Here is a 12,017-nt window from a genome sequence, read left to right as displayed (position 1 = left end):
CATGTTTCGTAGCGTGGACCACAGAAGTGCAAAATATCAAATTTTGTAGCTCCGTCGGCAGAAGACGATATGTTCGTAGACGCGGGTCCCGCAGGAAGACATGTTATCTGATGAAGGATGTTAATATTTCACAACAAAATGACGAGTAAATAAAGTCTGAAGTTTAACTAATATATGTGCTTTTCAAGAAGCAGAAATAAAGGAAGAAATAGTAGGGATGAAAACCATGAGATCCTGTTCCACACTCAGATTGGATAGTGAAGTCGAAATGCTATTGTGGCATGTGAAGAAGACATGAAGAGAGAGGAAGTGATAGGCAGTATAAAAGCTGTGAGACGGCCTTTAAAACATGACTCTGGCGTCAGAATCTCTGGCAATTCATACTGTAATGCAATTCTTATGGAGTACACCGCTTTCCGGATAGTCTCAGTCCGTGACAGTTTCAATTGGTAAACATTGCAGATATTTTCTTGCCTGAGAAACGATCAAGGTACAACCTTGTGGAGAATTTGGTTAATGTCTCGCTCAGGGACTTGCTGTGCACTCCATATTGAACATTCAGATATCGAGTGCCCAGTATATCTTCAATCGACTTATTGAATACACCTCGGCCTCCCTGTTTTCGTTATATGATCGCCTGAACCATGGACAATTACCGTGTCTGCTTATCACAACTTACCCCATTTAGATCGACATGTGCTGGAAGATGTACATTTAACAATGCTTCGAATGATCAGTTTCTCTATCAAGGTGAGAAATCCTCGTGCATTTCACCAAGTCTTTGAAGTTAGTGTCCTCATATCCTCATACCATCCGAAGTCTCTGATTGTTGTTACCACGTGCTAGAGCACGTGAATAGTTTCAATCAAGCTTCGCATAGAATGATACATACGACTGTATATCAGAAGGTCCTTTCTGGAAAATTCGCTGCCATAGTTTTATAGTTCTATTTTTGAGCTTGTTCTTCTTTTTTAACATAGCGACGTGAGATATGGTGGTGGTAACTTACTGATACTCCACAGCTTGAAGCTATCGCGTAAAGCTACCACCGAAAACGAGCCGCAATCGCGTCTCATTTCCGACACCGCTCCTCTCCCGAAGCTCAGATTTCCTCGACAACATAATTGCAACTGTAACTCAATAACTGGACTTTTCACTCCTCGATCTAATTCCATCACAAGAGATTTATTACTGAGGTTCGACGCAATGGCCACAGAACCCTCATCGTCCCTCCCGCCCGACCTTTTCGACCAAACAACAATCATCTCCCTCCTCTCAACGCTCGCAATCGTCTTCGTCGCCTATGCTGCCTCTTTGCGTTTCTTACCATCCTCTTCCTCGGGGGTTCTCCGGTTTCTCTTCATATGGCATCTCGCCGATGCCCTGTGTCATTTTCTCCTCGAAGGCAGCTTTTTGTACCACTGCTTCTTCTCGCACCAACCCCTTGTCGATGACGTGAAGACGGACCTGTTCCCAACACCTCCTGGATTCCTAGGCTATAGCGATCGAGTATATGGTGCGCAGTCAGGTGGAGACAACCCGTTTGCCCAGCTATGGATGGTATATGCGAGGGCTGACAAGAGATGGGCTGGTGTCGACTTGGGGGTTGTAAGTCTGGAGTTGTTGACTGTGTTCTTTGACGGGCCTTTAGCTGTTTATGTGTGCTACTGCCTCGCTAAGAAGGACCCCAAGGTCAGCATCTGGATGATTGTCCTGGCTACTTGTGAGCTGTACGGTGGTAAGTCTCGACAGCACCTCAATCTATATGAATTCGCCAAACTAAACAACGCTCAGGATTCATGACTTTCTGTCCTGAATGGCTCATTGGAAGTGCTAATCTCGATACGAGCAACTTCATGTACCTTTGGGTTTACTTGTTCTTCTTCAACACTCTCTGGGTCTGGATCCCACTTTGGATTATTTGGTACTCAGTCAAGGACATCTCAAATGCCTTGAATCTGCGTCAAGGTAAGAAGACTCTCTAGATACCAGGAGACCTCAAGCCATGAAGTCATTTTATAGTATATATGTAGTGTTTGTTGTTGAACTGCAGTGATATGGGTGCAGAATGCAAAGCCCAGCTGTGGCATTGAGATAATGGATGCTGGCACACGGCAGTCATGCAGAGCCTCTTCTGAAGAATTTCTTTTCTTTCAAGCCTAGATACCCGAAGCTTAGATCTAGATCTTATCATGTATCTTGAAGGTTAGGAGCATATCGTCACAAGATCATATCGTCACAAGAACCGTAAAGCTTACGGTCAGGCCATCGTAAGTTTCTCAACAGTATTCGTCCTCTCTTCGCCTGAGTAATAATTACGTGACTGGTTTTCACTCAGTATTGGTGATGCATCTCATTGAACTCGTTACTATATAGATTTACCGGTAGCCAAGCCCCTGCGTCACGCCCAAACAAACGACCCGAAACCTTTCTGGAAAAGTGCATATTCACACGAGCATAGCACCCTTTGCAGGGACGACAGGATGTGTTTCCTCAGCTCAAATAGTACAATGAGAACGCCAATCCTCAAAATCTGCCATCAAAACGCCACCCTTCACATATATGATTTCAGTCCATACTAAATCGGTACACATCGTCTCATTTCTCCCACTCCTTGTAACTCTTCTGCTTTTGTCTAGTATTCCATCCCAACTTTCCACTGATACTGTTCACCCAGTCTTCACTCCTCCGTCCCTCGGCTTGCACCGAGGCAAATGGAAATCTACTGGCGCTGATGGTCACGTAATCTCCTGGCTTGAGCTCGACACGTTCTCGGCCATCGAAGCTCGCCCATGAAGCTGTTCTTGCGCTATATGGAACACCGACCCGCAGCACAATCGTGTCAGGAAGGATAATAGGCCTGAATGACAGGGTGTGCGCGCATATAGACGTAACCAGCATCACGGGGTTCTCGGGGTGGCACAAGGAGCCCCCGGCGGCGAGATTATATGCCGTTGAGCCTGTGGGTGTCGAAACGCAGATACCGTCGGCTAAGACTGAGGTGAAGTGCTCATCATCACCAAAAATCTCGGTAGTTGACATTGCTAGAATATACATTAGAACATATCCTGCAGGGGTAACGTTTACTCTGGGATTCTCACTTGGGTTTGGCCCTCTGTCCACTACCACCTCATTCAGAATCTCAAACGTCCCATCCGGCCGATGCGTGTGCTCATCTTCCCTCTCCTCACCTATAAGCTCCTCCACCAAGTCTCGGGACTGCTCCTCGTCCTCCTCAGAGCCCTTAATAATCTGTGCTCTCTTGCGTGGCTGGCTCCTCATGACAGTGCCTTCGAAACGAAGCCTCAGGCTAACTGTAACCCCCTTGGTGAAGGCCGTTAAGAGTGTCTGCTGATAGTCCTCGAAGTCAAATTTGGTCAAGAAACCCAGGCTGCCTAGTGCAAAACTCAATACAGGTGGTACAATGCGCTGGAAGAGCCAGCTGGCATATAACACTGTACCATCACCGCCAAGTGAGATGACAAAGTCAAAAGTATGAGGTCGTGTTCTGCACATGTTCTCGTCCCAATATCGGAGTCGCCTGTTCAGCGTTTCTTTGACAGCCTGCTCGTTCACGTCCCCTTTATCAAGATATTCCTTGCTCACCTCGTCAATGAGGCCACTGACATCGAACTTCTTGTTTGCTTTGAGCTTGTCTTGAACATAGACGGTGTAGGCGACCTCGTGATTATGCTGTAGGAGCCACTTGACCAATTCTCGTGTTTTTGGGATTAGATCTATATCGTATATCTTTGTGAGGATGAATATGCTCTTGACCTTGAACCGAAGGCGCATGCTACTCAGTCGGCGACTTAGCTCACGTACACCCCAGGCCATATCGCTAAGCTGCTGCTTGGTTAGAAGGCGACTTCGCACGTCGTCCTGATAACCCGAAAGATCAATGTCGGACATGCTTTTGGTCATCTGTTGAGTCCAGGCCTGCTGATCAGCTTGGCCTGAGTGTTCCATACTGCCAGGCTCGACAACAGCGCGACACTTCTTCTGATATTTGGGGTCCACAATCGAGTCGAGGCTGTCGTCGCGAACAGCTTCGATGTGATCGCCATTGAGAGCCTTGTGAAAGGTGGCATGGCTAGGATCTGGATTGTTGCTCAAGTATGATGAAGGGTTATTTCCTATTGAAGGTTCCGACTCTGGCTCGCTGGCTGAGCTGGCAGCGTCTTTTGCGCGTCGCTGACTGTCGAGAAACTGGTGGACTAGGCACTCATCACGCCGCGAAGGATGGCGCATGACAGGCGCCTTGATCTCTGAGGCAACCATTGAGCTTTTGCGACGATATGGGTTTCCGGGATCGAAGACGACCTGTTTTGGCGATTATTAGATCAGTCGCACCATTCTTGGTTGTCCTCTGGTGTTGGCGACAGTATGGACGAACCTCTACTGCCTTGCAGTCCTCGTCAGAACTCCCATCGTATTCACGATTGCGACCATCATCAAAGTGAATGTGTTTCTCCGTGTTGTCTCCCATTTCTGCAGTTGAAAGGATAACGCACGATTGTTCCTTTCAATTGCTGTACCTTTTGTCTTCAAAGTGTTGCTCGTATGGTTGGATGACGTTGTTAGCCCGGCTTCAATAGCGGGGCAGCTGGGAGATGGATCCACTGAACCGCTTCTAAGAAAGCCAGGACTTTAACGATCTTGACCCTTTTTGAAGAGAGTTGATATCAAAATCGTCCTGATCGCTGAGTTCTCTTACTTTCCCCGCCGTGACTCTACCATCTATGTATCAACCAAGGTACTTGTGAATACGATAAGGCTTTATATAGGTAGGTAGGGACCTTAGACCATGATAGCAGCTTCAAAGACTTGACCTAGCTATTGCCCATCTGCAGTGTGCTGATTTAATAACGGTGGATCCCTTTGGGCTGGGTCTCGCACATGATATTCTTGATTGCATTGGAAAATGAACTCCTAGCCATTGGCTACGAGTTCACATGCTTGTTAGCCTTGTTGAGTAAGCATTGAACTCGCATGTTAGTAAACTTAGCCAGTTTAGGGTAATCAGGGGCCAAAGCATCATCGTGATAGTCTCAAGCCAACAGACAGAACACATTAGTACATATTGCTTGACCACGATAAATCTGTTCATGTAAGGCCGGCAGATGTAGAGCTGGCGTGATCATTGATAATATTTAACGTCACTTGGAGCATGGCTTACTGAGGCTTACTGAGGCTTACTTGACGTGCTGGTGGATATGACCAATATAACATAAGCTTCTGGACCATTGATCGAAGGCGGTAAACTGTGCGACATCGCCTCTCAGGAATGAATACCTTCGTTAGCGTCTGTTCAGCATAAACAATCTCCCCATTCAACATGCGAACATGGATGGTGTTCTAATAACTTGTGGTGGTGTGAACAGCCCCCTCAAAGTTCTCACGAAGGCCTCGATCAACTTGAGCCCGTCAATGCAAGGTGAAACTGTGTGAAGTCTAATATGTTAGTAAAACGATCGAAGATATCTTTTAACTCGAAGCAGAGAATTCAAAACATCGAAACAGCTTGAGGTATCTCCTTTGGCTATAAATGCCGATGGGACAGCATAAGCAAGAACAAACCGTCAGACCATTTTTGATCGAGTTATAATACAAAAAGAAAACAACGAGAAATGTGTTTATTTAGTACGTATCATAAAGAAGAAGGACAAATTTTCATCTTGCATTACACAAATATAGATAGGGGTGCCAAGTCGAAGACGGAAGTGAAGCTACTGCAGTAAAGCTATAATAAGAGACCTGTCATCCGTACCCCACGCTTAACACTCAGTAACACCTTCGTTTTAAGCATCCATTACAAGAAGATAGGATGAAGAGAAGGTACTATTGACACGAGATTACATATAAATATCGAGGTGCTTCTTGTAACTGATACCAACCATGAAGTCTCTCTAATCAAACGCTTCGCAAGCCACTGACTGTCTGCTATAGCACCCATAGCTATAATCCAGACCCTTTCCGGGAGCACTTGTTTGAGGAGTAAACATCTCTCACTTCATTATCCTTCTAGCCTGGACGTGTGAGGAAACAGTAAAGAGTGGGCAATCCATGTTAGACTAATGCCTAGAAAATAGCAAAGACTTACACAGTATGGCATATAATCAGGATGCCAGAATAAAATGATCAAAATGCTTACTGAGTATGCTCCAGCTGTCCTAAGCTTATCCAAGCATTTTCTAACCCTTGGGATCAAAGCCTTGACGTTCCCTAACTCTCCATCAACAGGCATGGAGAGTGAAAGTCACACAAGTAAAGGTTAATAGACCGGGCAAACTATCAGACAGAGACTCAATGAATGTGACTAGCCATAACAAACTCGCTATCAAGTCGATTTCTAATACTGTACTAGTCTAGAGCTAGATGCTGATGAAACTTCTCCCCATTCCAGAGATCTATGGGGTTTTCACAGTTATATTAAACACAGCACATCCTCCATCCATCCACTTACATGCGTGCTCTTCCCCAGTCTAACATGCTCCCGGACGGACGACTCGGTATTCTAAACAAGAACCAACGCACAAGACTTGTCAATTTACGAGTCGATAGCTGTGCACACGAACTGCCAAGAGTTCGGCACTTGAACCTTGACCTTGTCTGGCTGACCTCGCTTACAGAGCAGTGGGTTTCAAAGATAAAGTGGAAAGGCTTGAAACAACGAAATGGAGAACCAACCACCAGGTCCGCAGATACAGACAGACAGACAAGGCTGGGGCTGGGCTCTCAATGGAATTCACTCGCTTCCAGCTGCAAGCTAGCAAGCTAGTGCCCTCTCTCACTGTGCAGGAAGTTTTTAGGCGTTCGCATGGCTCCGTTGACAGATCTGTTACCGGGTGCAAGCTCTGAACCTTGCGAAACGTCCCTGTATCCATCGTCTCGTGGCTAGCCGTGCTCCCCGCCTTCGGCACCAGCAGGATCCGTGTGACCTGCCATTGTAATCTCAAACCCTCTGTTCCAAAAGAGGGAATGGCACTCGTCTAAGCTCTTGGCCCTTTAGTCATTGTCTCGTTAGCTCTCATGCTAAAAGGGATCCCTCCCTAATCCATGTTTCCTTCTTGTTTTAAATCCACGGCGTAGTTGCACAAAACGGACAAACGTGGACGCTAGCCCAGATGCGGATTAACCCCACCGTTTGCTTCCCTTGAACTCCTGCCTCTTACAACCCGACGAAACTTGACTCTGTAACAACAATGCTTCAGCCTCTTCGAACCGGCGTTTTTCGCCGCCCTCAGGGCACTCGTTCAAGAAGCTCACTCAGTGGTGAAGTATCACTGTCAGGAGGGCCTTGAGAAGCAGTTCAGTTGTGGCTTCCATTCGAGGTCGATCATCGTCAAAGCTCAAGTGAGAATGGCACAGATGATCGAGCCCAGGGAACTCAATCTCGTGGTGGAGTTGCATTCTCTTACACGGATTTCGTCAGCGTATTCGAGAATCAGCATCCCAGAAACCCAATCTACACGGGTGAAACAATACCCTTCTCGCTCTAATGCGGGAAATGCCTCTAGCCCACACCAAGGGCCTGGCCTGGCTCGCTTGGCTACCATTCTTCACCACCATCTCTCAGGGGCGACAGCTTCAATGCTACCAAGCTCCGTCATGAAGCAGCTTGATCCTTGCTCTTTGGAGATTTCTGAGTCGCGCAGGGGTCACCAAGCTCACCGGATCTAGAGCAATCTGCGTTCCCGCTCGATGTGATTTGCCCTCAATTCGAGATATCAAGTCCTATATCGCCTCCATTGCCTCAGTCTCCTCCCACCTAGCTGGTGCTTGTCTGATCTTCGTTTCTTTTCTTGTTTTTCAATCTTACATTCGTTTGCCACAGGCCAGGTGCCATTTCCATTTCATTGTATTTCATTTTTACAGTACATCTCGAGTGTTTGATCATCTGTCTACTGCTTCTCAAACTTTGCTCTGCTTCTTCAATTGACCAAATATACGCCTAGAGGTCATTCTGGTTCCTGCTATCATATCTCGGTGCTTTTCCATTTCATTCATCATCTTTCCCTGTCCTTTGGCATCCTAGCCCTCTTTCATTACTTTCATACGACCTCGACCTCGACATGGGAAACTAGGTCTACCAAGAAGGATAACGCGGTGCCGGCACTGTGAAGGCTTAACGCCTGCCCTCTCCTTATAATCACCTCGAATTTGACCAGAACACGACAACAACATGGACAACGACCCGACGATGGACTCGACCGGCTTTCAGTTCCAGGCAAATTCTACATCAAAATGGGACAACGAACTCAAGTTTGCTGCAGCTGGCTCCGTCCGCACCTCGATCATCGTCCTATCGGTTTTCAACGTGATAGTAGCGTTCGCAGTTACTATCAGTATTCTTCTGCGCTCATGGAGAACACTGAAACAAGTCGAACCGATATGGGACTTCAAGTATGTACTGCATTTCCCGATCCGCAAGATTTTGTCCTCACAGTCACTCTTAGGTCGTCGTGGCTTCGGCTAGTCAAAGGACGAGATATTTACCCCTTCGTACTTTCCTTGGGCATTGTAGTTCAGGGAATTGTGTATGCTACTGCTCAAGCCAAGGGACTTGAGTCACTTATGATCCTTGGTTGTGCCACGGTATCGCGAATGATGCTGCTTGGTATGTTCAAAGATTACCAAGCTTTCACTTGAAGATACTAATCCAATTTAGCTTTCTTCATTGTACCCTTCATTCAGATGTTGTTCGGGCTGGAGTTGACAATCCGTATTACGAGGCCGAGCATATTCCCCTTCCGTGGCAAATTCAACACCCTTGCCTGTCTAGTAACCATTGGTATCTTGTTGATCATCGTGTTCTCCATAACCTTTGCTGTTCTGCCATCGGAGTTTTGCTTTGCCAGTTTGATCTCTTTCCTACATCGATACGATGCCGGGTGTTTTGGGGTTCTACTCACTGTCATCCTGATAGTTCTGATCGAGTGCGGAGTTATATGCTTCAAACTTCATACTGGTGCCAGAATGCGCATGATTGAGAGGGACGAGGCATCTCGCATGGTTTACCATATGATAATTGCTGTGATATCATATGTAAGTACGAATCTGAAAGTGATAGCTTGTACTAATTTTGAACAGACTTTGCAGATAACATTCTTCTACAATACGGCGTTCCGAGATACAGGAGCAGCAGATGACACGTCAATGACACTGAACATGATCGGAACAGTTGTAATGAACATGTCAGGACTATTGCTTGGCTGCCTGTATCTCTTCTTGCGATCAAGCAGATCCCCAACCGGCTGTTCTGATGACGACATTGAAGCGTCTCAGGGTTTCAGAAAATGGGGTGATGACCAGGATCAAGAGCCCCCAACCCCTGGGTCTGCGATGCTACAGCCTCTTGATCTTCCCAAGCTGGTTCACAAAGCTGAAAGCAAAGAAGATCTGACGCTGGACGACAGAGTGGAAGACAAAGTGTTTGGTGCACGCAAGGACTTCCTCAACCGTGGCCTGAAGCCCCTGCGATTGGGAAGTATGCGTAACTCAGGCGGTCTTCCATCCGCACCGAAACCTGTACGGACATCATCAAAGGAGTCCATAAAAAACTTCAAGAGGAGCATGTACAGCATTTTCCCCAAAGCCGAGCCACCCAAGTCGCCCATCCTTTTGCCGACAACAACCTACAAAGAGTCTACGCCCAAGAAAACACCGGCGCTTCAAAATTTAGCTGACGAACTTCTTGCACCTCCTGCCCTCCGTCTACCAGATAAAAGATTTCGGTCAAGTGGTGCTTCTATGCTCTCAACTGCAACTGTGCAGATTGGACTGCGCCTTTCCAACATCGGCGATATGCGCCCCGCCAAACCGGAGCTCAAGCTAGACACAAATACAAACCAAGTGCACAACCTGGACTGTCCCAACAGTACAGTGAGGTTCTTCCCAAGAAAAACGAGTCCACTTGCCATTGCCATCGTCGATGTCCCAGGCGAGGGCACTAGGTATAAGATTCAGGACAACTTTGATGAGAGACTATCCGAGAAGGAACTTCCACCAGTTCCTCTCAGCGCGGGTATGAATACTCCGCCGGAGACAACTCTCAGTTCCGCTGTATATAGCCCTCAGGAGAAAACGCCCGTCTCAGCCTCGCATAACCCCATGGCTGGATCAGTCAGTTCTGTAAGAGCTCATAGCCGACAGGGCTCAAGAAGTATGGGAGAGCCAAGCAGACTTGCCAGCCGTCAGAGCTCTAGGGCTGTACCAGAGGTTGGCAGAATGCATAGCCGACAAGGCTCAAGGGCTGGGCCAGAGACGGGTAGAGTACATAGTCGCCAAGGGTCAAGAATTGACTTGGAGGCAACAAAAGGAAAAGGACCATGGATTTGATAGAGGACAAAACGGCTTGGCAACTGGGGAGGATGACGATTTCATGAACGGTTTGGCAACTGTAACGATTCCCTTGCGTGTTTTTTTTCTTTCATATTTAGGCCGTCTTTAACTAGCGTCGAGATTTGGTCCCCTTTATATATAGATAATACCAGAAGATTAGGTGGACATCCTCAATAACATTCCCAATGCCAGAAGGTCGACTTCAGTCAGGACGGTATCGCTGATTCAGGATACCGGTAATTTATATTAGTATTCAGTCTCTTGTGTGGTGATTGTTGTCAATTCAGTGATGGCTATCTGTCTTTCTTTATCATTTGAGAAGCAGCTCTCCTCTTCTCCCACTTCTCCCAACCAGCCTGACACATGTCCTCTTCAATGACAAGGTCCCTAACTCTGAAAGCTCTCGCCAAAGGCGTCTCTAGAGCCCATTTTAGCCAGCCGGTTTGCCTCACGGCAGCAACAATAATGAACCAACCGAGAGCGCTTATGACACCTGCAACACTACCCACAACGACCTGTTTAGGGGTGTGGTAGTTCAAGTATACTCTGCTCCATGCCGTCGCAGCCGCAATCGCCGCCCCAGCTACACTAACAGCAACTCTCTCAAGAACGCTCCACGGTCGGTGCAAGCTACTTTCTGAACGAATACAATGTACACGAGGAGGTTTGTGGCGGACAAGCAGGAACAGAGCCAGGGAGACACTCCAGAAGGCAACGAATTGTGCGTGGGAACTAGGCATGCCGTAGCCCTTGCCGTGTATGCGACGCGGACGTTCTTCTTTAATCAGCCGTTTCAAGGCAAAGTTGAGCACCTCACAGGCAAGTTGACCGAGAAACATCAAGGCGACTTCGACCTCGCGGGTAAAAAGGACGAGCGTGGCGTAAACGACGCATAGGGCTTGGGGGAGGAGGGCGAGGTAGGCGCAGGCGAGGGAGACATGATCGTCAGGGTCCTATTTGCGATCATTATTGCAGGTCTTTTTGTTGTAGGTGTGAAACTTACGTAGTAGACGTGGGTGACGGAGAGAGAAGCGAGGGGAGTTGAACTGTCATCCATGATGAGCTGGCTAGGTAGGTAGGTATGTGCGGTATCCGAGAGATTCAGGATATAGACAGAGGCTGCATTCTCCTAGTAGGGCACCACCGTGGTCTCTGGTTGGCACAGTCTGTATATATGAAAAGGAGAAGAAACAAAAAACACAGGAGAAGCCCGAGGCGATCACGAGTACAAGTAAAACACAAACGAAAGGTAAAATCCAAGTTTAAGCTTGTGTTGTAGCCTCTAGTTAGTGCCTTAGCCAGTAGATGACGATGTAGGCCGCTGGCTGTGGCTGCATATGTGGCGCAAGCAGGAGAAAAATAAACGTGGCGTCTCGGATTTCGGAGTCTCTTATTTGTCAACGCTGTGAATACCGGATACCGAAACAAGGCGTTACCACGTTCAACCACGGCCAAAGAGTCATCTACGTTACTTTACAATGTTATATCAGGCGTGAATAATATCGTCCCATTTCCTTCATAGCCCAATATTGCATCTTACTCTTCACAATCCGGCGTTAGTCACTTGCAGGCCATTCCGAAGTAGCCCTATCTATCTTGGGCACTATCTTAAAAACCCTCTCCTCGCCCCTCTCTCTACGTAAAGTACCTCATGTTCAAGTCTTGACAAGGAA

At 47.3% G+C, this 12,017-nt stretch overlaps 4 protein-coding genes across 4 annotated transcripts; 2 read left to right on the top strand and 2 right to left on the bottom strand.

The window, feature by feature from the left end:
• Positions 1 to 1,206: 1,206 nt before the first annotated feature.
• Positions 1,207 to 1,985, top strand: FTJAE_553 (C-8 7 sterol isomerase emopamil-binding protein; the record flags this gene model as incomplete). The annotated part of the gene is made up of 2 exons (XM_037352047.1): positions 1,207 to 1,738; positions 1,795 to 1,985. The coding sequence occupies 2 exons, from the start codon at positions 1,207 to 1,209 to the stop codon at positions 1,983 to 1,985; spliced, it is 723 nt and encodes a 240-aa protein (XP_037212347.1).
• Positions 1,986 to 2,598: 613 nt separating this feature from the next.
• Positions 2,599 to 4,489, bottom strand: FTJAE_552 (serine threonine kinase; the record flags this gene model as incomplete). Its single annotated transcript, XM_037352036.1, has 2 exons — positions 2,599 to 4,323; positions 4,397 to 4,489. 2 exons carry the CDS (start codon positions 4,487 to 4,489, stop codon positions 2,599 to 2,601), a joined length of 1,818 nt encoding a protein of 605 aa, XP_037212346.1.
• Positions 4,490 to 8,185: 3,696 nt separating this feature from the next.
• FTJAE_551 (uncharacterized protein) lies at positions 8,186 to 10,208 on the top strand (the record flags this gene model as incomplete). The annotated part of the gene is made up of 5 exons (XM_037352025.1): positions 8,186 to 8,406; positions 8,460 to 8,620; positions 8,672 to 9,048; positions 9,094 to 10,027; positions 10,156 to 10,208. The coding sequence occupies 5 exons, from the start codon at positions 8,186 to 8,188 to the stop codon at positions 10,206 to 10,208; spliced, it is 1,746 nt and encodes a 581-aa protein (XP_037212345.1).
• A 429-nt stretch (positions 10,209 to 10,637) lies between these two features.
• Positions 10,638 to 11,401, bottom strand: FTJAE_550 (CAX4; the record flags this gene model as incomplete). Its single annotated transcript, XM_037352014.1, has 2 exons — positions 10,638 to 11,297; positions 11,348 to 11,401. 2 exons carry the CDS (start codon positions 11,399 to 11,401, stop codon positions 10,638 to 10,640), a joined length of 714 nt encoding a protein of 237 aa, XP_037212344.1.
• Between the last annotated feature and the right edge of the window lie 616 nt (positions 11,402 to 12,017).

This window comes from Fusarium tjaetaba (assembly GCF_013396195.1).
Source record: "Fusarium tjaetaba strain NRRL 66243 chromosome Unknown NRRL66243_c0000014, whole genome shotgun sequence".
NCBI lineage: Eukaryota > Fungi > Ascomycota > Sordariomycetes > Hypocreales > Nectriaceae > Fusarium > Fusarium tjaetaba.
This window is presented reverse-complemented; position numbering and strand designations above follow the sequence as displayed.